The sequence below is a fragment of the Salvelinus namaycush genome, chromosome 6, assembly GCF_016432855.1.
Source record: "Salvelinus namaycush isolate Seneca chromosome 6, SaNama_1.0, whole genome shotgun sequence".
Classification (NCBI taxonomy): Eukaryota; Metazoa; Chordata; class Actinopteri; order Salmoniformes; family Salmonidae; genus Salvelinus; species Salvelinus namaycush.
This window is the reverse complement of record NC_052312.1, coordinates 15,729,755-15,755,792: the sequence shown is the minus strand read 5'-3', so window position 1 is coordinate 15,755,792 and position 26,038 is coordinate 15,729,755. Positions and strand designations below refer to the sequence as shown.

Sequence of the window (26,038 nt, the reverse complement as noted above, 5' to 3'; positions counted from 1 at the left end):
ACCTGTCTATATAACGTCCCACAGTTGCAAGTGCATTTCAGAGCAAAAAACAAGCCATGAGGTCAAAGGAATTGTGTGTAGACTGATGAGGGAAAAAAAACTATTTAATACATTTTAGAATAAGGATGTAACGTAACAAAATGTGGAAAAAGTCAAGGGGTATGAATACTTTCCGAAGGCACTGTATCTCTCTCGCTTGCTCTCTGTCTCGCCCACTCGCCTATGTCCCCAGACAGTGCTTCAAAGGAAGCTCTTTTTCAATATGTTTTGCTTTGTTTTTCATGGCACCGGTTTTCTGTTATTTTTTTCTAATTCCTACCACCATTTAAACGAGACAAAATTCCTACCCCCCCCCCCCAGAGTTCCCTACCACCCCTCCCTCCCCAACCTCTACCCTTCTCTATCAGGATAGTGCTTACAGCTTGCCCTTATATGTCCAGAATGCTCGGCAAGCACAGGAAGACACAGTTTATATGTATCTGTGTTATTGTTTCAGGCGCTTGTTGTCAACACTTTTGCATCAGCTATTGAATTAGACTGTCGGTGATTGAGTATCCGCATTTGCCTTTTAAGGTATGCAGTAAAGTAGTTCCCCAAGCAACAAAGCGACAGCCCAATCAAGGGTTTCCCCGGAATTGCATTTTTTGTGCTTTAGAACCAGAAGCAAAATAGGAAATATTGTCAAACTTGAAAGAATTCATTGTCAAATGCATTATGAAAAATATGCATAATCAAAAAAGCTAAGTATTTTAGAGTGTTCTTTAAATTGTACTCTTTAACTCTGTCTTGTTTTATTTGGTAAGATTCTTGACCTTTGCCCTTGATTATATAACCACAATGTTACTGTACGGAGGTGGTTTCACCCAACCGGTCTGTACATACAGTATCAGAACGATAACCATAACACACTACAATAACCACAACCCTCCAAATTAAAGTTTTTATAAAGCTCCTATCATTTACATGGGCATAGTAGTGGACACTGACAGATTGGGTGAACAAGGGGAAGTCTCCATTAGCTAGCAGAGCCTTGCCAACTGGACAGACTGAATGGCTTCCGCTCATTGGCGAACCTGTTTAGTAATGTTCTCACTTTTCCTCAACCGCCCCCCTCTTCCGTTCCTCTCACAATGCCTGGAAGTATCTTAGACCCAGGCTACATCTTTTTCTCTGTTTTCTTAAATGTTGTTTTTCTTTCATCTTTTTCTTTTGTTCCTTTTTTATAAGACACAATTGATCTGGCCTCCATCAAAACAAATAAAAGCACAAGGACACCCACACGCACTCAACACCCCTCGCAAAACACTCTGCTTCCGACTCGCATTTACACTATGGGTTTATACCCAAACATGGCCATATTGGCTGATTTGTCGTTGTTTGCAGCTTGTACACATATATTTCAACTCCTACAAAATAATTTTTCACTGACAGAAAAATGGGATTAATATTGGTCTCCTTTTAAAGGGAAGTATTTTTCTTCTATTTGATTTGGGTTGGCTTCAACAGCCCATTAAATAAATAGAATTTGTTGTTTCATGCATAATAACTTTAACACCCTATTACAGAGATTCAATAATACGAATCAGGGAGTATTATCTGCATCATCTCGACAGATTCAAAGCTTGTTTTCCTTAAATGGTGGAAAACCTACCCTCTCTCACTGCTTATAAAACCACAAAACGATAAAAAAGAAAAACACATTCAACAGAAACTGAAATCTCAGGTTTGCAGTTCGCATCATCCCTGTGGACTCTGCTGTTTCTGCAAGGGCGGGCCTCTCTCTCTTGACTCTTATCTCCTTCTGGTCTTGACCGACCGACAGATGCCTTGAAACTCGCTCAAGGTCCTCCAGTTCCGTCAGAGTTATTTGATCTGAAGGAAATGCAAGTTCATGGTGCACTGAAGCAGCCCGTCTATTAGCTCTGTGTGTTGTAATGTCATGCACCTCTTTGTGAACCAAGGCTGTGCTTAATATGGTCACTTTTCCACTTGTTTTTAAGTTAATGCTGACCTTTGACACTTTGTCGTCGTCCCCCCCCCCCCTCTTGCATCCCTCCCTCGTCCCCTCCCCATGTCTCCTGCTTCACTTATTATTGACGGATGTCCTGCGCAGGCGTTTTCCTCCTCTTCTTGGTGCGCCTCGCAGGATGCATTCATATATGGTGTGTGTGTGTGTGTGTGTGTGTGTGTGTGTGTGTGTGTGTGTGTGTGTGTGTTCGGCAGTTCCTGCGCATCTGTCCTCTGCTTTTCTAACAGTCTTGGCGGTTGTTGTTTTGCAAGCCAGGGAGAGAGTATCTCCCATATCGCCCCCCCGCCACCCCCCCCCCCACCCCCCCCCCCCCCCCCCCCCACACTCTCCCGTTTCCTTCCTCTAAGTGCCCATAACACGTTGGCCTCCCCCCTCAGGCAGTAGGCCAGAAGCTTCCGGAAGACATTATGGAGCGCTCATAACTTTATGTTCACCTGGATCTGTCACCTCAGAAATATACTCTTTATGACTGCATGACTAGGAGGTATACATCATGTCATTTCGAGTCTCTGTCTGTAAAATAGCACAGATTTTGCTGTATGCTCACCCTAAGTTGCAGTGAGTTGAGTAAGGATACTATATGCGTCTGGTGTGAAAGAAAATGTTCCAGCCTGATGTATGTGGAAGTGCAACGTTAAATCCATCAAGTCAATGGCTTCTGCTATACAATGTTACATTTCAGGAACGATCCCTTCTCTGATATCTGAAGAGCCTCAGTTCCCGAGGGGCAGGTTTTGAGTTTGGAACCAGGTTTGTTTATCTAACATGTAGGTGTTCTTTAACTTCCTGGAGAGGGTTCATGGGGAGGAAGGCGTTGGTGATGGAGGATGGTCTTCTCTGACCCTAAGGTTCAGCTCCTGGAGAGTCTCACCCTCAGCAACATAATCCCTATTCCCTTCGGATCCTCATATATATTTGTTCTACTCACACCACTTTCCTGCCATTACTTTGTTTGCAGAGACTATGGGGTTAGGAAAACTAATAGTCCACTAAAAATACCCTGCCGGCTGGCCTTTTCCTGCAGGCAGCACAGCTTCCAGGGTACGTGTGGACCGTTGAGGAAAGAGGACATGAGTGGAGCTGGTCTGCATGCGGCTTCCTGCGCTATGTTATAAAGACTCCCCTCCCTCCGGCTAACCTCCACAGTCTTTCTCAGACAACTGTGATAGGTTATATCTTGGGCTAGCTATATTGAGGTACCTGACAGTTGAACTGAGGGTTGCGAGGTCAGCATTGTGCACATTGGTTCTCGTCCCTGCTGGTCGGGGTGAGTGGTTACCTAGATGTTTTGTTGATGTTTTTTAAGGGTTCGATCATGTTTCATGATGTTTGATAACCTTTAGGGGTTGCCTGGATTGGTGTGATTGAAACCGGCGTCAGGGATGTTAGTTCTACCGCTTTTCTGTCTAAAAGTACATTCTTTCAACATGGTTTCACCTGGAGGGTGAATTATGTTGTCGATAAGAATCTATTTTTGTGGCTACATTTTTACTACAACATGGCAGTTATTTCATCCTATAAATGGGGATGTATTGACATTTCAAAGGTATTTTTCATGATGTAATGAGATCCATGTCTTGTGCATGAAGTGTTTCATATTAAGTTGCATTATGTTTCAGTGTCGTCATGTTTTGCTTCCTGCAGGTACGAGTAGGGAGCTGGTCTCACCTAGCAGAGGCGTCCAGGAGACTGCCCTCTATGTATTCTCTAGCTGGTGCCTTCCTCAACAAGGTAGGTCAATGTGAGGGAGCTGCACTTTGACTGGGACAGTACATTGTACATTTTAGAAACTTTAATATAATACATAGTGCCATTGTAACTCTACCGTTATATATTTTTTTCCTTCCTCTCCCTAACAAAAGATGAGCAAGATCCAGGTGGTGGAGGGATACCAGGTTGGAGGAAGGCGTGCGGTGGTGGCGTCTGATGCGGTTGCTGCGGAGGGATATGTGAAGGAGTTTACGCGCCACTCCAACGACGTCCTGCTGAATCTGAATGAGCTGAGGCACCGGAACATTCTGACCGATGCCACCCTCGTGGTGGGCACTGCCCAACTGCAGGCACACTGTGCTGTGCTCATTGCCTGCAGGTCAGCTCAGAGGATAATATGTAATTTTCTTGTTCTTGTTCTTCTTGTTCTTTTTCTTCTTGTTCTTGCACTAAATTGCACATTCTGTCTCTCTCTCTCAGTGGGTTCTTCTACTCCCTGTACTGCCATCGTGTGTCCTCCCCCGTACAGAGTGGTGCTGGAGGCCAGGCCCTAACCCTGTCTCTCCCTGACTCCCTGGACCCCTCCAGCGTCTCCCTGCTCCTGGACTTCATGTACACCTCCCGGCTGCCCCTCACATCACACACCGTCCCCGGGGTGCTCGCCGTCGCCACCTACCTGCAGATGGACCACGTGGCCGACACCTGCAGAGCTTTCATGTTACACATGTGAGCCCCTTTTTTCTATAAGTCTATGGGTGAGCCTTGGGGAGTGGTGATGCTAGCTAACAGGATAAACTAAAATCACCCATGGGGAAAGGAATTTACTGAAATACCATGTCAGCTAGAGACTTTGGGGTAGACTTGAATAGGCAGTTAGCTGTAAACGTTTTAAGCTTTAAATAGGCTTCTAAATCTGTCCTACAGGCGCCATGGCTGCTGGTCGAAACTATGTTAACGAATAATTTCCCTATGGTCTATAGTTAATTGGTTTTGACTGGCGTTACCTGACAGTTCCTTTTGTTTCCCCACACAGTGAGAGGATGAGAGGGACGCCCCCTCAAGTGGAGCTGGACTCCACAGTGTCTGCAGTGTTTGAGGCACCCTCAGGGGGAATTCCTCCCAATCCCCCTATCAATGGAAGACCCCGCCCGTCTGTTCTCGCTGTCTCCACCCCCTCACAGCCCGCAGCGGAAGCTGAGGGCCGCATTTGCCCTGACTCAGCCAGGTGAGAGAGAGAGAGAGTGAGTGTGTGTGTACATGTGTCTGCTTATCTCTTTGTCAGTACCGTGTGTGTGTGTGTTTGTCTCTATGTGCCATTGTCTATGTTCAGTTTGCTCATTACATGAGTTCCTTTTTTTCTCCTGCAGGGTCCCTGGAGACATCCGGGCCTCTCTGCAGCCAGGGACTTTCCTGACCCGTAAGCCCAGGTCAAAGGAACTAAAGCTGGAGCCTGAATCCCCTCTCCCCACGCCCTCTCCAGAAAGCCCATCGTGCTCCAGCTGCCAGCCCAACTCTCCTGCTGAGTCCAAAACCTGTAACTTGGGTGAACCCAAGAGCAGCCCTGACCCTAAGGCTTGCAACTGGAAGAAATACAAGTACATCATCCTCAATCCCCTCTGTGCCATAACCACGATGAAGGAGGAGGAGCCTGAGGAGGTCCAGCAGCAGTTTAGGCACACCCCCAACTCTGATAGGATGGAGGTGACATTGAAGCCAACTATAGAGGCGTGGCCAGGGGAAGGATCTGGCCAAAATGACAGGTGTGTTGTCAATATTATGCAATACTGGTATTTTAAAACGAAAAAGTCATATTGACCAAATAAACTATCCAAGGAGATAGTTTAAGTGGGCTAACTTGGCACTGATGTTGACAATATGACTATGTTCTGTCTTCCAGGCAGGGGCACGTCTCCTGCTATGATGTTCCTGGCCGTAGCCCTCCTCTGGTGCCCCTCACAGGGCTGTCAGCACACTCTGCGGACCACCCCATGGAGCCTCCCACCCACAAGGAAGGAACAGGTACTACAACTTTACTACCTCGGCAGCAGCAGATATGACATGTAAAACACTTATTTTCTCCAGCTAAACAGTGAGAGATCATGCTTGTGTTGTATGCTTACAATGTACATACGTGTCACATGTAAATATATGAGATACGTATTGGTATATATTCTCTGCCTCTCAGCCTCGCCTTGCTATCTGGCACCGCGCCCATTGGAGCCAGAGGCTGCCCATCACCGCCAACACCCAATCAAGCGCAAGAATTACGGCTTGCCATTCCGTTACTCCGGCAACCTGAGCGTGATAAAGGCTGTCTGCACAGGTGAGGCAGGTAACCAATGACATCTGATGATGTGGTCATTTGACACACACACCTCCATGACATGATGTTTGAGTGCCATTTACCATCATAGTAACGAACGGAGGCATTGCAGCAGTTTGGACAGTTAGGCATTATGACTACAGTTGATTATCCCCACAGGTAGTTGATGTGTGTGTTTCATTGAACTTCTCTTTCCCTTCTTTTCCAGCCCCTGCTGCCGGCGACAAGCCGTACCGCTGCAACGTGTGTGGCGCCCAGTTCAACCGGCCCGCCAATTTGAAGACTCACTCCCGCATCCACTCTGGAGAGAAGCCCTACCACTGTGATACCTGCGGGACCCGATTCGTTCAGGTGAGGACCCACCACAGATGAGGCACAGGTGTTGAACAGAGGGGGTGTGTGTGTGTGTGTGTGTGTGTGTGTGTGTGTGTGTGTGTGTGTGTGTGTGTGTGTGTGTGTGTGTGTGTGTGTGTGTGTGTGTGTGTGTGTGTGTGTGTGTGTGTGTAGGAGCAAAGTGTAAGGTCGAAGTCAAAGTTGTTGGTTTATGTTTTAGCTATGTTATGTTATACGTTATTTATCAATGTTCATTTGGCTGACCCGTGCATGTGTGTTATCCTACAGGTGGCCCACCTGCGAGCCCATGTTCTGATTCACACAGGGGAGAAGCCCTATCCCTGTCACACCTGTGGCACTCGCTTCCGTCACCTGCAGACCCTGAAGAGCCACCTGCGTATTCACACTGGCGAGAAGCCTTACACTGTGAGTATATCACTCACACATTACAAAGAACTGCATTGTTGGTTAACGGCTTGAGAGTAGGTATTTCATGGTAAGGTGTAGTATTCGGCGCATGTGACGAATACAATTTGATTTGATTTGACACACATACGTGTGCAGACAGACACACATATGCACGCAGGCACGCACACCTCTTGTGTTTGACCTCTTGCAATACAAACAGTTGTTCCATGACGAAATAGATCAACAATAGATCAAATAGATCAACATCAACAACATTATGATGCCATGACATTGCCCTCTCCCCTCCCCTCTCTCTCCCAGTGTGAGAAGTGTGACCTGCACGTCCGCCACAAGAGCCAGCTGCGTCTCCACCTGAGGCAGAAGCACGGCGCCGTCACCAACAACAAGATCCACTACAAGGTCCTGGCCGACCCCTACCAGTCCATCCTGCAGGCCTGTTAAATGTCTTCCCTTTGAACCCGGACCTTTAACCCCTAACCCCAAACCCAATAGATACCAGCCATGACCCTAACATTTCTGTCAATCAAATCATGATCGTTTATCTGTTACCACCCTAGTTTCTCCTGTGTTATTATGGTCCATGGCTGAATCCCAAATGGCACTCTATACCTTATATAGGGCACTATTTTTTACCAGGGCTGGGTGCCATTCGAGACTGCCTGTCTGTATTTTTCTCAAGTATGTTTCACCCACTGGCTAGGGAGGCCATTATAACACCTAAACATATAGTTGGAAGTACATGGGTCCTGTATGTGATTAGCCAATCAAGCCATGATGTTCTAATATGATTTGGGGAAAGATGGCAGGACCAGAGATCTGAGCTGATATGTCAATAGCATGCTGATGCCTTTCCTCTACATGCTGTCAGTGAGGTATTGGGCCTGTATGAGTTAGGTCAGCATGACGTGGATCTTGTCAAGAGAGCTGACGAGAGTTACTGGGAGTAGTATGGAATGTTTTGTAGCCCATCAGTTTGAGAGAGAGAGAGAGAGAGAGAGAGAGAGAGAGAGAGAGAGAGAGAGAGAGAGAGAGAGAGAGAGAGAGAGAGAGAGAGAGAGAGAGAGAGAGAGAGAGAGAGATTTGACCGTTAAGAACATGAAATTAGGATTTGACTGTATTAGAGTGATAGAGAGAATGATGTAGTAGGTTGCTATGAGGTTGGGAGCTGTAGAAATGGATAGAGCAAGTGAAAGAAAGTTTCCTGTGCCATTGTTTTATTTATTTTCCAGTCTCACAGGTATTTTTTGGGACTGGGACACATTGGGGATCGTTGAGTATTTGGAAGGGACACTACAAAAATGTCATTGCATAACAATGTAGACAAAGATAGGTCAAAGATCATAATGCCCTCAGCACTAACATGTGAATAGACTACCCCGATTGTGACAGCTTTAAATAGCTTTTTAACTAATGTTTATTTTTTTACATACTTGGGGCCTTTGTATAATGACGTGTCATATTGGATCAGATATTTTGCCCGTTACATCCCTGCTGTGTTTTTCTAAAGCTTTTTATTTAAATGTAAGATTATAACTTGTCATCCGTGATTAATTATAATTTTATTTCGGAGTCCAAGCAGGCAAAGGACTTCCGTCTCTTGTATATGAAGGAATATGGGCTCTCAGAGCATAAAAGCTAGATAATGCTACTGTAAAAAATGGATGAGAGATGATATTGATATCTGAAATTGTATGGTGTTCTTTTGCTGGACAAAGACAAGGACTGTTTTATACGAATTAAATGAAATTGATTGCCATTAACTACAAATGAGTTGTATCTTTTTAAGTTGTACTGTATGTGTTGAACGTGTGAGGACTTGTGTATGCCTAAGTACCTGTACCACCGTTAAGGAAACAACGATATGGTACTACTGTATTGATCTGAAAAGATTCGGACATAAGATATGGATGCAATCTAAATATTCAATATCATTTTGGACTCAGCATTCTACCTGCCATACTAATATTGAGTGATTTAGGATTTAGGGATGTAGGACTTTCCAAATCCACACATACACCCACACGTTTGTTTTACTATCCTTGTGGGGAACAAACAATTGATTCCCATTTAAAATCTTATTTTCCCTAACCCTTAGGCTAAACCTAACCCTAAACCCCTAACCCTAACCCTAAACCCCTAACCCTAAACCTAACCCCTAACCTAATTGTAACCCTAAACCTAACCCCAAAGTCTACTGGTCCCCACAAGGATAGCAAAACCAAAAACACACACATCTCCTCCCTAGACTTCCTTCCTCCCATTAACTCAGCCTTCAAACCAACAATGACTCAAACCGCTCTCTGGGTCCGGCTGTTGGTGAGGGAAGGAACAATAGAGTCCTGGGCACCTGTTTCCGGCAGGGCTATAATGCGGAGTGCACACTGCCATCCACTATGTGATAGCATACTGCTTCCTGTGGTGAAGGGGGCAGTGGCCCCTGCTGAACTCTCCAACCGTCTGTCACCCTCAGTTCCTGCTCTGTGATGGGCTTGTGGCAGGCAGAAGGACCTGATGATCTCATCTGTGACACCCTATTCCTATACAGTGCACTACTTCTGACCAAGCCCTAGTCTGACCAGAGCCCTGGTCAATAGCATAGGGGATGGAGTGCTATTTCGGGTGCAAACTGTGTGAATACTATCTGTCTAATCCTTGTTTCCACCTTCCTTGATTCCTCTCAAAGCTCATTGGAGGACGAGGTCTGAGGGAGGGACCTTGGATCCACTCCACCAATGCGCTCCTTTGAGAGTCATTGAGGAAACATGGATGGAGGATGCATTACGTTTGCAGACACAGCCATTGTCTGTGAGGGAACGGCAGCAAGGAGAAGAGGCATTTGGAGAAATGTTGGAAATGAGAGGGGACTTTCCAACCCCTTCCCCCAGCCTTTCCATCAATGAGATAGTCACTGACATGACATGGCCTACCGTCTGTAAATCAACAGACATTTCATCTGCTGACCCATATTAGTTCTTGACACTGGCAGCATCCTCACACATGTCAATGCTTGTATCACACGTTACAGGCTATCTATCAATTCATCATTCATTCTATACTCCATAACCAGCGCTGACTATTCTGTTACACATTTTTTCAATCCCTTTGGCACATTTTTCAGATGTAAGTGGTATATTTTAAAAACTCTAAGTACAAAACTCTAAACCGATAATACTACCCACTGTGCAGAAACTGATTGAATCAACGTGGAAAACTGACTGGATTTGCAAGAAGTCATCAACTTAAGGGAATTTTGTCATTTTTTTCACCCAACTTTTAAACTTAATCCAATGACATGGTGACATTTATTTTTTGTTGATTAAATGTTGAATTCACGTTGACATCTCAACCAAATGTAAATCAAAACTAGATGTTGAACTGACGTCTGTGCCCAGTGGTTAGTAATGTCCCCTATCTTATGTGCAGAACCCTTTGTTGTGCGTTTATTGGGGTTTCACACATCTTTCACCCCTGAGACATTCATACAAAAGTTTTCCATTAAATACCATGGGCATGGGCCTCCCGAGTGGCGCAGTGGTCTAAGGCACTGCATCGCTGTGCCACTAGAGATCTGTGTTCGAGTCCAGGCTCTGTCTAGCCGGCCGTGACTGGGAGACCCATGGGGTGGTGCACAATTGGCTCAGCGTTGTTCGGGTTAGGGGAGGGTTTGGCCGGCAGGGATGTCCTTGTCCCATCGCGCACTAGCGACTCCTGGTGCAGTGCACGCTGACACGGTCTTCAGGTGTACGTTGTTTCCTCCGTCACATTGGTGCTGCTGGCTTCCGGGTTAAGTGGGCATTGTGTCAAGAAGCAGTGCAGTTGGGTTGTGTTTCGGAGGATGCACGGCTCTCGACCTTCTTCTCTCCCGAGTCCGTATGGGAGCTGCAGTGATGAGACAAGACTGTAACTACCAATTGGGGAGAAAAGGGAGTAATAAATAAATACCATGAGCACATTTTGTTTAGTCACCAATACATAATGTAATTATAGGCTCACCATTTAGTCATTTTAACTACCATTTAATCCCATAGCAAAAAAATACAAGACACACATGTAGTGCTGAATAGAAAGAACAGTAAATTGTCAATATAATTGTCCATACAGTATTTGACTAGAACTTGACATTGTATCCAATGGCAGGATGTGTGCATGTTGAGAAATATGTCAGTCTTACAGTTTCATTATCCTTACACAGTACATATGTAGGACAACTGTGATGTCAGGATACAGGCTACAATTTGTTGTGTTCCCCATGCTTCTGCAGCGTCATTACGCTGACGATTCCCAAGGCCTCAGTGGCCATTTTGAGGGAGGAATATCCTCCCGTATCCAGAAGCAGGCAATCCGAGTGGTTCCCATGTCGAAATCCGGGACTGCTGGATCTTCAACTTTGCCTCCCATTCTAGCAAGCACCTCAGTCTATAAACTCAGAATGCTGAAGTACCGCTGGTGGCTGCGGAGTCGAGGGGGCAAGCAGTGTTACACACATCCATACTACTGTCCCATATTCAGACTCTAGGCCTCATAAGAAACCAGAAAAAGAGCTGTCTGACTCCATCTCAGCGCATTCCGTTTCTGTGTCTCGAGCTAGACTCACTCACGTATCATGCTTTTCTATCCCCACGGAGGGTGTCCGGGTTTGGGCTCTGCCAAATTTTGTTTGGGTCACACAGTGCGTTTTTTGCCAGTGCCTGTGCCTACTGGGGATGATGGTTTCTGTGAAGGAAGTCATTCCCGTGGGGCTATTGTTGATATGACCCTTCCATCGCTGTGCTAGCCACTCACCTGGACGCATCTCACAGTCTAAGTCGGTCACTTCGGGTGTCCTTGTCAGGCCTACGGGCTATGGCCCAGTGGTGGGACCCTCTGCTATTGTCAGAGGGCTCCCATGGGCTGAGTTGTATCCTGCAAGGTGATCACGACAGACACATCCTCCCGGAGGGTGGGGTGCGCTGCACGAAGGCAACTCAATTTGGGTGGTTTGGACACTGGTGAGGAGCGCACTGTATTTCAATTACCCGGAGTATCTGGTGCTCAGGCGCTTCCCCCTGTTTTTGTCAGGCCTGCTTGTGCTGGTCAGAACCAACAATGTGTCAGTGGTGGTGGGTATCAACAGATGGGGACAGACTATCTCTATCCCGCCTAACATTGACTCGCTCCCTATCGCTGGGCAGCAGTGCACACATGCTTTCGCTTTGGGCAACGCATGGCTCCGGTTGCCTCAACTTGGATGCAGATGTTTCATCCAGGTGGGACCCTCTCTCTCAGGAGTGGAAGCTCTCCCAGGTATGTGACATTTTCGGCAGGTCCAAAGTAGATTTTATGCGTCACAAGAAAATGTGCAGTCTAGTTTTCTCGATGAGGAACCTGAGTGGCCCGTTGGGAACGGACGCACTGGCGATTCTTGTGGTTCACCATTGGCCCAGGCAGCCTTGGTTCACGCAGATCATTTGCCTTTTATGTGGGGACTCCCGTTGCACAGGGATCTGTTGTCCCAGGCACACGGCATGTTTGGCAAGCGAGGCCAGAGATTTGATTATTTTGGGCCTGGCCTCTAAGAGGGCCAAACTGATGGCTAGAGATCTACCTCTGAATGTTATTGCTACCATTCAGTCTGCAAGGGCGCCCTCCACGAGAGGGCTGTATTCGTATAAGTGGCAAGCGTTTCAGCTCTCGTGCCAAGATAAAGGACTTGTTCCTTTTCAGTGCTCTGTGCATTCTTCACTTTGAAGGTGTACATGGCCACATCTCAGCGAGTCATGTGGAAATTGATTGAACCTTACCGGTGGCTCACCCCCTGGTGGTTTGGTTCCTGAAATGTCTACGTCATCTCAGACCAGTCTCTAAACCTATTGCGCCCACATGGGACGTGGCGCTGGTTTTGGAAGCACTGTTCCCCCTTCGTCCTCTGGAATCGGTGGATATGAAAATCCTTTCCTACAAAACTTCCCTGCTCAGCGCTTTTGCATCGACTAAACGTGTTGGGAACCTCCACGAGTCATCCGTACACCCTTCCTGTACTCAATTCGCCCCGGGCGACTCTATGGTTACGTTGTGTCCAATGTGGCCTTCACCCCAAAAGTCATGGCTATGTCCTGCAGGTCCTCAGCTTTGGAGTTATTTCCCTTTTCACCTCCTCCTTTGCTTCTGAAGAACAACAGAGGATACATGCCTGTGTCCGTTGCGAGTTTTACCCACATACATTGAAATGACCCGGGATATCCGGTTACGTGACCAACTTTTTGTCTGTTTTGCTAATCCAGCTCGTGGCCGGGCGCTATATAAGCAGTGTCTCCCCCACTGGATTGTGGAGGCTCCCTGACATATAGCAGCAAGGGGAAAGGGTTACTAAGCGGTGTACGTGCCCACTCCACAAGGGATCTGGCAGCGTCTTGGGCGTTGTTTAAAGGGTTGACTATAGGAGATATTTGTGCTGTGGCGAGTTGGGCATCAACACACACTTTTGTGAGGTTTTATCGCTTGGATGTCACTTCACCCAGTGTAATACACAGTCTGCTTATGGCTGGGACAGAGAAAGTCACTAAGCAGTGCATCGTTTTCACAATACCCAGACTGCCGCATCCGTAGAGGTCAGGTCTGGGTGATCTGCCATGGGTCGTATCATGTAGTATCCTTTGGGCTCGGCTTGAGGCATGATTATATTTTCCCATAGTATATTGTACCGAAGTTGAATGACTAGAAAGGGAACGTAGCGTTATAGCTACTGTTTCTTGCAGGAGGGCAACGAGGTACTCCTGTTTGGCCCCACACCACCCATTCCTGGACTCTGTGAAGAGCGGTATTAAATGAAGGAATGAATCTGATTCTCACGCTTACAGTATCACCTGTACGGATTTCATTGGCCTTGTCAGGCGCGGTGGTGTGAAGTACTTAAGTAAAAATACTTTCAAGTACTACTTTTTGGCGTATCTGTACTTTACTATTCATATTTTTGACAACTTTTAATTTTACTTCACTACACTACACAATGAAAATTATATACTTTTTACTCCATACATTTTCCCTGATACCCCAAACTACTCATTACTTTTTAAATGCTTAGCAGGACAGGAAAATGGTCCAATTCACACACTTATCAAGAGAACATAACTGGTCATCCCTGCTGCCTCTGATCTGCTGGACTCACTAAACACAAATGCTTCATTTGTAAATTATGTCTGCGTGTTGGAGTGTGCCCCTGACTATCCATAAATAACAAAAACAAAACATATGGTTTGCTTAATGTAAGCAATTTGAAATTATTTTTACTTTTACTTTTGATACTTAAGTATATTTAAAACCAAATACTTTTAGACTTTCACTCAAGTAGTATTTTACTGGGTGACTTTCACTTTCACTTGAGTAATTTTCTATTAAGGAATCTTTACTTTTACTCAAGTATGACAAATGGGTACTTTTTCCACCACTGGTCAGGAGTGATTGTATATCCTTCAACCGAAGCCGTGAGAGTGTGACTCCCCATAATATATGGTACCTCGTTTCCCTGCGTCAGGGAACATTAGTTACAGTCATAATGCTACGTTATGAAACTATATACAGTACCAGTCAAAAGTTTGGACACACCTACTGACTTTTTCTTTATTTTTACTATTATCTACATTGTAGAATAATAGTGAAGACATCAAAACTATGAAAAAATACATATGGAATCATGTTGTAACCAAAAAAGTGTTAAACAAATCAAAATATATTTTAAATGAGATTCGTCAAAGTAGCCACCCTTTGCCTTGATGACAGCTTTGCACACTCTTGGCATTCTTTCAACCAGCTCCAATGCATTTCAAATTAACAGGTGCGCCTTGTTAAAAGTTAATTTGTGGCATTTCATTCCTTCTTAATGCGTTTGAGCCAATCACTAGTGTTCTGACAAGGTAGGGTGGTATATAGAAGATAGCCCTAAATGTTTTTTCATAGTTTTGATGTCTTCACTATTATTCTACAATGTAGAAAACTGTAAAATTAAGAAAAACCCTTGAATTAGTAGGTGTGTCCATACTTTTGACTGGTACTGTAGGTTAACTACGCACCTCATCATTTTGGTTTAGTAGCTATCAATTTTGAGCAGATTAATGAAGGGATAGTTCATTGTATTGTTAACAAATTACAAGAAAATAATTGAAAATGAATTGAATATTGCATTTTTAATAGCAGATACTTACATTGAATATCTATTCAAATTGAAAGACATTTGGTACAGTGGATTTGTGAATTTCTTTGTTGTACTCAGTAAATTGAAAATTTGCTCAGAGTTTTGAAACATGAGACATTTTGATGATCTGTTTTTATTTTTATGCTTAGAGTTGGAAATGTACCACATCCTTGCAAAAATTTAACAAAACAAAAACGGATAGAAAAAAATATAGATTTGTTTAATTGCACTGCTTATTGTATTGCCAGTCTGATAGAATTGAGGTTGGGGCCAATTGGCATAGGTGAAAATGTACATAATTTTTCTGGGAGGCAAATCCACTTGTTGGTTGTGATGTTGGAGAAGTGTGTGAGTGCGTGCGTGTGCGCGTGCGTGCACGCGTGTGTGTGTACCCAATAGTACAGGACACAATGGGTTGAGTTACCCTCAACATGAGTTAAAGTGTTCTTTACTTCCCTCTAGTGTTGGAGTCACAACTAATCTCGGTTAACCCCATAGAGAGTGATAGAGGACTGTAGTGCTCAAAAGTCTGTTTAACATGGGCAGCGTCATTGAGGAATTCCACATTTTTTCAGTAGTCAACTGGGTGGGACTTCCTATGGGTTAAGAAAGAATCACATAATTTCATCCAGGTCATCAGGAGGGACAAGCCAATGAATTATATTTGTGATCAAACATTACATAACTGCAGGTGGCAGGAAATGGCCAATCTTGGCTTTATATCTGTTCACCAACTCAGAGGTAGTAGAAAAAGGAAATGGACTACTTAAAAATGGAGATGGGCTCAATCAATAGTGCTGGCCGTGTGCTCACAGACACCATAATGGGACAGATACAATGATGAGTTCTCTATCATTCTTTACGCTTAACCCAGAACTAAAGTCTGGTTCCTCTGGTTGGTTGGCCATTCCTATGGTGGAAATTAATGGGGGGAAAAAATGGGTTTTGGGATATATGCCGAAAATAAGGTCTGAGGTTAAGGCTTAGGATATCTTATTTGTTTTGTTCTATGAGATAATATCAGTCATTTTAACATGACCTTTATGATTGATGAAGCCTTTATGTGATTTATGTGCTTGTTTTGATTGCATAAATGCTTCAACATTCACAAAAAGTTAGCTGATGAAGATTATACCATAAAAGGTATAAGAGCTAAGAGGGGATTCTTACCAACAAAAATACATTTAAAAAACTTTAACGGCACCATCTAGTGGTCAGAACCTAACCTAGTAATATCAGGGTGTAGGATAGGACATAAATCGAACAACTTCAATGACTAATTTATCCAAACAGGGGGGGAAAAAACACCACCAAATTACCTAAGAATGCATTACATAGGATGAAGAAACAATACTCCGAGCCGCAGTTCCATGCTACTTGTCAGACATAGGGAATTTATACTATATACTCATTGTTGGGGTGCGATTGGCGTAGGGTGTAGTTGGTGATTTTTTTGGCAATTTCTTTGGATTCCTCATGTCTAACTCATTGTTAGAAAAAAGTTTGGTCCAAATCAGATGTTAGGTACTATATTCATTGAATATTATATGAATCCTATAGATTAAAATGGGCAATTTGGGTGCAATCGATTTGTCTAAATTCTCAGAGATCAAATTACATTTCAACAAAATAATGTTGAAGGAACGCTAATCTTATCTGTTTCTAACAACAGAAACAATTTCAGAACAATCTGAGATGGTGGGTGTCAAAATCCTTTCTTGTTCTTTTTCAGGTGGAATGACCCTGCAGTATTTTATTTTGTGAGGGGTTAAGTGCTTGGCTCAAGGTCACAACAGCAGGAGATACAAGACGTTTGATCAGAGACCAGCAGCCCTCCGTTGTCAATACCAGTGATAATAATGAATTATATTTTGTGAAGTGGCTCCTTGCATCATACAACACAATTGGGGGGGGGGGGGGGGGGGGGGGCGGACAAGTGACCTGAGCTTTCAGACAAGTAAAAAGATCAGACCTACTTGTCTGACTAATGAGTTAATTTCAAGCCAATGTTAATGTCTCTAGCCACAGCTCGGCCACAAGCAGCGACCCAGTAGAACTTGACAGACGCCTAATTAGGGATCCTAATTGGATCCCAGCCCACCATTGGAGAAACAATCTTCTAAATCCAGCACCACAACCAGAAAAACTCACGGTAAAGAACACAACAAATTAAAATGAATATACAGACTCACACAGGAGAGAAACCCTTTAGCTGTGGTGACTGTGGAAAAAGTTTAATCAGAAGGGACACCTGAACTTGAACATATGGATTCACACAGGAGAGAAACCCTTTAGCTGTGGTGACTGTGGAAAAAGTTTAATCAGAAGGGACACCTGAACTTGAACATATGGATTCACACAGGAGAGAAACTCTTTAGCTGTGGTGACTGCGGGAAAAGCTTTAGTCAGAAAGCTTATCTGCTGAAGCATATGAATAAAGTCCACAAAGGAAAAAGAACAGAATGAAAACTGAAAGAACAAAGAAAATTAGGACAAAAAGGTCTTCTGTCAGAAGATGGGACTAAAAAGGCAGGATGTGGATTTTGATATAATTTGATTTATTAGGATCGCCATTAGCCGACGCCAATGGCAACAGCTAGTCTTACTGGGGTCCGAAACAAAACGAAAAAGACATTACAGACAAAAGACTACAATTTACATAACACGTAGTATGTGTGCACATCTATCAGTTACACATGGCAGTACATACACACAACAAGTAGGTCACATGGGGGAGAGGTGTTGTGCCGTGAGGTGTTGCTTTATTTGTTTTTTGAAACCAGGTTTGCTGTTCACTTGTGCTATATAAGGTGGAAGGGAGTTCCATCCACTAATGGCTCTGTATAGTACTGTACGTTTCCTTGAATTTGTTCTGGACCTGGGGACTGTGAAAAGCCCCTTGGTGACATGCCTGGTGAGGTAAATGTGTGTCAGTGGTGTGTGTAAGTTGACTATGCAAACAATTTGGAGTTTCCAACACATTAATCTTTCTTATAAAAACAAAAAGGGACGCAGTCAGTCTTTCCTCAACTCTTAGCCAAGAGAGACTGGCATGCATAGTATTAATTAATATTAGCCCTCTGATTACAATGCAGAGCGAGACATTCCGGCCCTGATCTAGGCCATCTGCAGCTTAACTAGGTCTTTCTTTGCAGCACTTGACCATATGACTGGACAATAATCAAGATACGATTCAACTAGAGCCTGCAGGACTTGCTTTGTGGATTGTGGTGTCAAAAAGCAGTGCATCTCTTTAGTATGGACAGACCTCTCACCATCTTTACAACCATTGAATCTATATGTTTTGACCATGACAGTTGACAATCTAAGGTAACACCAAGTCATTTAGTCCACACCATTCACACCACAGCCACACCATTCATTACCAGATTCAACTGAGGTCTAGAATTTAGGGAATTATTTGTACTAAATGCAATGCTTTTAGATTTAGAGATGTTCAGGACCAGTTTGTTACTGGCCACCCATTCCAAAACTGACTGCAACTCTTTGTTAAGGGTTTCAGTGACTTCATTAGCTGTGGTTGCTGATGCGTATGTGGTTGAATCATCAGCACACATGGACACACATGCAAAGACAACACTATTATAGGGAAGCAAAGCAACTCTGGATCATTCATAATGTGGGGTTGAAATTCATAGATGTGTGATGGATTCACTTTAGTAAAATGTTCTATGAATAACGGTTTATTTGAATGATGATGTAATGATTAAACAGTACAGAGTACTGCAGGACGCTCACAGGCCTGCGGTTTAAAGTCTGGATGTTTTCAAGTTCTTAAAAACAGGAATATCTGTTTTTTTTTGTTTTGGAATGTCTCTCAGGGTAATGAGAGAATGGTCAGACTGATGTTGTTATGGGTTGTTACGGATACAAGTGTTCTGTGTGTATCCTGTGTGTATTTCTTTTCTCTCCTTCTCCCCTACTCACAGGTGACAATAATCATTCCCCAATCAGTCATCAATCAGTCGCTAATCGGAAGACACCTGCTCCTTTTCCCTTACCCAATCACAGTCCCTTTCCCTTGGTTTAAAACCCCTGTCAGTTGTTGTCTCCCCAGCTCAGCTCAATCTCTTTGTAACATGCCTTCTGTCTGTAGATCGCTTGTGTGTTTTGCAGCTACATGTCACTTTGTCCCCACCTGTGAGTATTGTTTTGGTTATGGTGTTTGAGTGTTTGTTTGATGGTGGGAAAAGGGGGTAACCAGGTAAGTCGCCCTTGGGCTACACTACCCGTAGTTAAACCTTGTTAAAAACACTAGTTAGAACTGGGCGGACCACCCCCTGTATTTTTGGTTAGTTAGTTAGCTGTTTGTGAAGTAGGCTAGTCTACCTTAGGGGTGTTTTTGAATTATTATTCTTTCATTCCTTGGGTCCCGCTCAGCCCCTTTTCCTGCTCCCCCCCATTTACCGTGTGTTTATAAATAAACATTTAGTGTTTGACGGTAATTAAGTTGTCTGTGTTATTTGTTCTCACTGTTACGTTTTCACTACTATAATTTGCATGAGTTGTGTTACGGGTCCCATTACCATCCCCCCTAGACTGTCGGGCCAAAGGGATTCGTAACATGGGTATGTTAAGCTCCTAAAAAACAATGAGGAGATGGGAGAGGCGGGACTTGCAGCGTGTCAAGCGTCACAAATGGAACCAAGTTCTATTTTAGCGCCTGGCTACGTAGATGCTTGTTGACGTGCGCGAGCAGTGTGGGTGCAATGATTGAATAACATGTGTACATTTATTTTGCACACTCACGCATGGACATTTAAGGTACACTCGGATGTGATGTAAAACGTAATTCAAGGGCTCGGGGTTTAGGGCTGAGGGCTGTCTACTTTGAGTTTGAAACGTAGCCTTAATGATTACAAGCATACAATAACATAACATGAAGCAGTCCCACTTTGCTTGAAAAGATGGAGATTGGTACTCAGTAACGTGTTGTATTGGCTTTCTTCTTTTCACTCTGTCATTTAGGTTATTCTCAGGAGGGGGGATAAAACATAAGTTTAGGAGCCACATTAATAATTGTCAGTTCCCTGATCCACGCCTGTGTGACTGGTAGCCTATATTATGTCTGCCTCACCGCTCACAGAATGGAATTGGCAAAACAACAAGCTCCTGGGTTTGTAAAAAATATATTATCTTGATAAAACGTTTCAACCCACAATATAATTGTTCTGAAAGGCGAGCCGACATGCGGGTTGAAATAATGATTTCATTCCACCCGCCAGCGGATTTATTTGCGGTCAACTTCGGGGGAACCGTGGATATCTGACCCAATGCAGGACTCTGTGCATCATCTTTCAGGTGACTTTTTTTTTTGCTGTTGTGGGACATTAAATAAATGGCATTGTACATTCACGCATGTCTAAAGGCTGTATAGATAACCGCTGCTCCTCCTCTCCTTCCTTCCAGACTCCCTTCAGCTCTCTCCAGTTGTCTCTGAAGAGGAGGTTACCCCTGAGCAGCAGCACTGTGAGCAGGAGTAGAACCCCAGTCTGAGGCAGGAGGACCCAGAGCCCACACAGATTAAAAAGGAATAGGAGGAACTCGGGGACGAATTAGGAGGAAAAGTGGCTTCAAGGGCTCTTTGATACCAAAGACTCCATTTTCACTTCGTCCTGTCTGAAAAGTGAATGTGATCAGGAGGACCCACTTTGGTCCTTGACTCTTCCCCAAACCCAGACTGTGAAAAACAGAGAGAGTGAATCTAAACCAGTAGATCTTAAACCTTTTGGTACTGTGACTCATCTAAAGGGTCTCAACAATCCCTGTGACCCTCCAGATAATCAAAACAATGTCTCCGTCCACAACTCAGCTGTAAGCAGCGACCCAGTGGGATTTGACAACAGCCCACCATTGGATCCCAACCCACCATTGGATCCCAGCCCACCATCGCAGAAACGGTGTTCCAAAATAGGCATCATGTCTAGAAAAATGCACCGCTGCCATGACTGTGGTGAAACGCTTGATTTGAAAGCTGACACGCAGAGACATGTTACTCTCACCAAGAAGAAACTACAACTCCACCTGTAAACTGAATCCCGTGGAGAAATCATGCACCTGCCCTGTTTGTTGCAAGACATTGAATTACAAAATATATCTGTCCAAGCACATGAAGAATCACACAGGAGAGAAACGATGTAGCTGTGGTGACTGTGGGAAAAGCTTAAATCGAAGGTGGAACCTAACCATGCACAAACTGACTCACACAGGAGAGAAATCATTCAGTTGTGGTGACTGTGGGAAAGGCTTCAATCAGAAGGGGCACCTAACCAGGCATAAACTGATTCACAAAGGTGAGAAAAGTTTTAGCTGTGATGACTGTGGGATAAGCTTCAGTCTGAAGAATAACTTAACCAGGCAAAAACTGATTCACACAGAAGATAAATCATTTCGCTGAGATGACTGTGGGAAAAGCTTCAGTCTCATGAATAATCTATCCATGCATAAACTGATTCCCACAGGAGAGAACTCCTTTAGCTGTGATGACTGTGGGATTAGCTTCAGTCTCAAGAAGAACTTAATCAGGCATAAATGGAACATGAACGGATTCACACAGGAGAGAAATAATTTAGCTGTGGTGACTGTGGGAAGAGCTTCGATCAGAAGGGAAACCTAACCAATCATATTCGGATTCACACAGGAGAAAAAAACATTTAGCTGTGATGACTGTAGGAAAAGCTTCAATGTCAAGGGGAACCTAAATGCTCATAAACTGTCTCAACAACAGAAACAACATGGCTGCTCAGTCTGGTGAAAGTTTCACTAAGAAGACTAATCTGCTGAAGCGTGTAAAAAATCCACAAAGAAAGAAAACGAGACAAATAAAGACATTCAGGACACGGACACAGAGAGTGGACTAAGCAAAGAATAATTGCATTTTGAGTGCAGCTAAACACATTTTGAGACTCAGTGGTTTTACAGCAGAGGCCTTGCAAGGAATCTTGAAGAATGTTCTGCCCTCACAGGCCCCTGAGCCTGTAGGGATGTGATTTGAATTGAACTGTAAGGAGTGGAATGGTTTCTTTGTCGTTTTTTTCTATCGTTCACTACCCTGTAAAGTAGGTGGCAGCTATATACCTTATAGGTTGTAGTCTCCCAATAAACCCCAAAAGAAGACACTTGGAAAAGACTGAAATGACTGTTTTTGCATTCCTTCATGTTTCATTCCTAAAGAAAGACCTACTGAACTAACTAAATTAGCTACCCAACTCTCATTAGATTTGAAATGTCCAAACTACAGTTGTTGCGTGTGTTTTTAAAGGTTTAACATTTTCCCGGTATTTTACAAATGTTCCATTCCCGAAAATAGTGTCTGCAGGTTTTTGTTCCTCCATAATTAGTAAGGAACTCCCCTCACCTGGTTGTCTATGTCTTAATTGAAAGGAAAACCCCAAAACCCGCAGACTCTAGGCCCTCCATGGAAATAGTTTGACACCCCTGATATAAAGCATATAACTAGGTCTGGATTTGATTAGAGCTTTGATCGGCATGAAAATTCAAGCTTGATGCTATGTACTGAGCCTGATGAGCCATACATCAAATACATTTTATGAGCCATACATTAAAATACAAATGATTGTGCCGTTAATAGGCTACCTACTGCACGTTACACAAGACAGAAAAACACAAAACCCCATAGATGTAGCTATGCTCTCTTGTGTACATAAATTAAACTAGCTCCAGTAGGCTAATATTTCTGGGTGTGGATTGTATTACTGTACTGTATTGTATTATACTGTATAATATGGACTGGAATTACGCACCTCGTTCAAACCATGAAGCTGGGAGAGAACATGCGATGCTGGTGTAGGACATGCGGCCTACAATGTTACAATTATAGGATAGGGGCTATTTTAAACTGAACACAAATATAAATGCAACGTGCAACAATTTCAAAGATTTTACTGAGTTACAGTTCATAGAAGGAAATAAATTAATTAGGTCCGAATCTATGGATTTCACATGACTGGGCAGGGGCACAGCCATGGGTGGGCCTGGGAGGACATAGGCCCATCCACTTGGGAGCCAGGCCCAGCCAATCAGAATGAGTTTTTCCACACAAAAGGGATTTATTTCAGACAAAAATACTCCTCAGCACCCCTTCAGATGATCCCGCAGGTGGAGAAGCCAGATGTGGAGGTCCTGGGCTGGCGTGTTTACACATGGTCTGCGGTTGGGAGGCCGGTTGGACGTACTGCCAAAATCTCTAAAACTACGTTGGAGGTGGCTTATGGTAGAGAAATGAACAGTAAATTATTTGGCAGCACCGCTGGTCTACATTAATGCAGTCAGCATGGCAAATTCACGCTCCATCAAAACTTGAGACATCTGTGGCATTGTGTTGTGTGACAAAACTGCACATTTTTGTGGCATTTTATTGTTTCCAGCACAAGATGCACCTGGGTAATGATCACGCTGATTCATCTGCTTCTTGATATGCCACACCTGTCAGGTGGCTGGATTATTTTAGCAAAGGAGAAATGATCAATAACAGGGATGGAAACAAATTTGTGCAAACATTTGAGAGAAATAACCTTTTTGTGTATTTGGAAAATTTCTGGGATCTTTATATTTTTGTTCATTGTACATTTGTATAATTAGCAGGCTGACGTGTATATATGCGTATTCAGAAACCTTGACTTTTCAGAATTTTGTTACATTACAGGCTTATTCTAAAAATAAAAAATAAATAATCCCTCATCAATCTACACACAATACCCCAGAATGACAAAGCTGAAAAAGGTTAACATTTTTTTCCTCCAAAAAAAACTAAAACAGAAATACCTTATTTACACAAGTATTCAGTCCCTTTGCAATGAGTCTCGAAATTGAGCTCAGGTGCAACAGGGTTTTACATTGATCATATTTGAAATGTTTCTACAACTTGACTGGAGTCCATCTGTGGTAAATTCAATTGATTGGATATGATTTTGAAAAGCACACACACCTGTCTACATAAGGTCCCACAGTTGACAGTGCACGTCAGAGTAAAAACCAAGCCATGAGGTCAAAGGAATTGTCCGTAGAGCTCCAAGACAGGATTGTGTCGAGGCACAGATCTGGGGAAGGGTACCAAAAAAAATTCTGCAGCATTGAAGGTCCCCAAGAACACAGTTGCCTCCATCATTCTTAAATGGAAGATGTTTGGAACCACCAAGACTCATCCTAGAGCTGGCCGCCCGGCCACTGTGACCAATTAGGGGAGAAGGGCCTTGGTCAGGGACGTGACTAAGAACCCGATGTTCACTCTGACAGAACTCCAGAGTTCCTCTGTGGAGATGGGAGAACCTTCCAGAAGGACAACCATCTCTGCAGCACTCCACCAATCATGCCTTTATGGGAGAGATGCCAGACGGAAGCCACTCCTTAGTAAAAGGCACATGACAGCCCGCTTGGAGTTTGCCAAAAGGCACCTAAAGGACTCTAAGACCATGAGAAACAAGATTCTCTGGTCTGATGAAAACAAGATTGAACTCTTTGGCCTGAATGCCAAGCATCATGTCTGGAGGAACACATTGACCCGTATACTGACTCGGTACCGGTACCCCCTGTATATAGCCTCGTTATTGTTAGGTTATTGTGTTACTTTTTATTATTTTTTAATTTAGTTTATTTTGTAAATGTTTTCTTAACTCTTCTTGAACTGCACTGTTGGTTAAGGGCTTGTAAGTAAGCATTTCACGGTAAGATCTACACTTGTTGTAGTCAGCGCATGAAACAAATAAAGAGATGAAAGGGTTAAGGCTAGGGGAAGGGTTAGCTAACATGCTAAGTAGTTGCAAAGTAGCTAAAAAGTAGTAAGTTGAAAAGTTGCTAATTAGCTAAAATGTTGTCTGTGATGAGATACGAACTCGCAACCTTTGGGTTGCTAGACGTTCGCGTTATACGCAGACACATCCACCCCGACCAAGCACCCTACCTTTTGCCTTAAGTAACCATCGGTCTTATGTAACCATACCAAACGTAACATATCATACTAATTTACGTGTCCCGGATTTACTTTTACTATGTTACATCTAGTCTATGAGACCAGGCTGCTTGCGCAATAGGCACTTGTGCTCCTCTGGCCTCTCTCCTTAAAAAGCGTTCCTTAGCTCTTGGAGTCCAAGGAAAAGCTATACTAGAATAGACTTTTTGAAGAGGGATGGAAGCGCTTGTTTGCTAAATGTTAAATACAGCAGCCAATAGAACTCACGGGTTGAAAGAAGAGCGAACAAGAGATGGCGGTAGGCTATAGCAGTTATTTATTCAGACACATAGCCATTCAATCTTCCTGAAGAGAAGTGTAAGACGTCTGCATCTTATTCTGGTCCTATATTATTCAAGCATGTCATTACAATGATGAAGATAAGGACAATGGGAACATATTCAATTTAACTGTTGAAAGAGGGGAAGAAATGAAGCAACGCTAGAGAAAGAGGATATAGGCTAATAACATGAGGGGAAATATTATGAAAGGTACAGTAACAGTCAAAAGTTTGGACACACCTACTCATTCCAGGGTTTTTATTTATTTTTGCAATTTTCTACATTGTAGAATAATTGCGAAGACATCAAAACTATGAAATAACACACATGGAATGATGTAGTAACCAAAAAAGTGTTATAAAATATATTTTGATTTGTTTATTTCAGATTCTTCAAAGTAGTCACCCTTTGCCTTGATGACAGCTTTGCACACTTGGCATTCTCTCAACCAGCTTCATGAGGTAGTCACCTGGAATAAATTGCAATTAACAGGTGTGCCTTCTTAATGCATTTGAGTCAATCAGTTGTGTTGTGACAAGGTACGGGTGGTATACAGAAGATAGCCATATTTGGTAAAAGACCAAGTCCATATTATGGCAAGAACTGCTCAAATAAGCCAAGAAAAACGACAGTCCATCATTACTTTAAGACATGAAGGTCAGTCAATTTGGAACTTTTCAAAAACCATCAAGAGCTATGATGAAACTGGCTCTCATGAGGACCGCCACAGGAAAGCAAAACCCAGTTACCTCTGCTGCAGAGGTTAAGATCATTAGAG

The 26,038-nt window shown here is 43.5% G+C and overlaps 1 protein-coding gene across 2 annotated transcripts; it reads left to right on the top strand.

The window, feature by feature from the left end:
- Positions 1-3,188: 3,188 nt before the first annotated feature.
- On the top strand, positions 3,189-8,560 carry LOC120049691 (B-cell CLL/lymphoma 6 member B protein-like). 2 transcript variants are annotated; one of them, XM_038996043.1, is made up of 11 exons: positions 3,189-3,296; positions 3,674-3,760; positions 3,892-4,118; positions 4,220-4,465; positions 4,773-4,964; positions 5,107-5,499; positions 5,637-5,758; positions 5,925-6,062; positions 6,271-6,413; positions 6,684-6,821; positions 7,125-8,560. In XM_038996043.1, the coding sequence occupies exons 2-11, from the start codon at positions 3,728-3,730 to the stop codon at positions 7,263-7,265; spliced, it is 1,773 nt and encodes a 590-aa protein (XP_038851971.1). In that variant the 5' UTR covers positions 3,189-3,296; positions 3,674-3,727; the 3' UTR covers positions 7,266-8,560. The 2 variants fall into 2 exon arrangements, with proteins under 2 accessions (XP_038851971.1, XP_038851970.1); XM_038996042.1 differs by having other exon boundaries at positions 5,925-6,071.
- Positions 8,561-26,038: the final 17,478 nt, after the last annotated feature.

Coding starts and splice junctions, on each gene's coding strand:
- LOC120049691 (XM_038996042.1), top strand. CDS start 3,728: ATGTATTCTCTAGCTGGTGCCTTCCTCAACAAG. Junction 5,759..5,924: donor CACCCACAAGGAAGGAACAG/GTACTACAACTT, acceptor TCTGCCTCTCAG/CCTCGCCTTGCTATCTGGCA. Junction 6,414..6,683: donor GCGGGACCCGATTCGTTCAG/GTGAGGACCCAC, acceptor GTTATCCTACAG/GTGGCCCACCTGCGAGCCCA.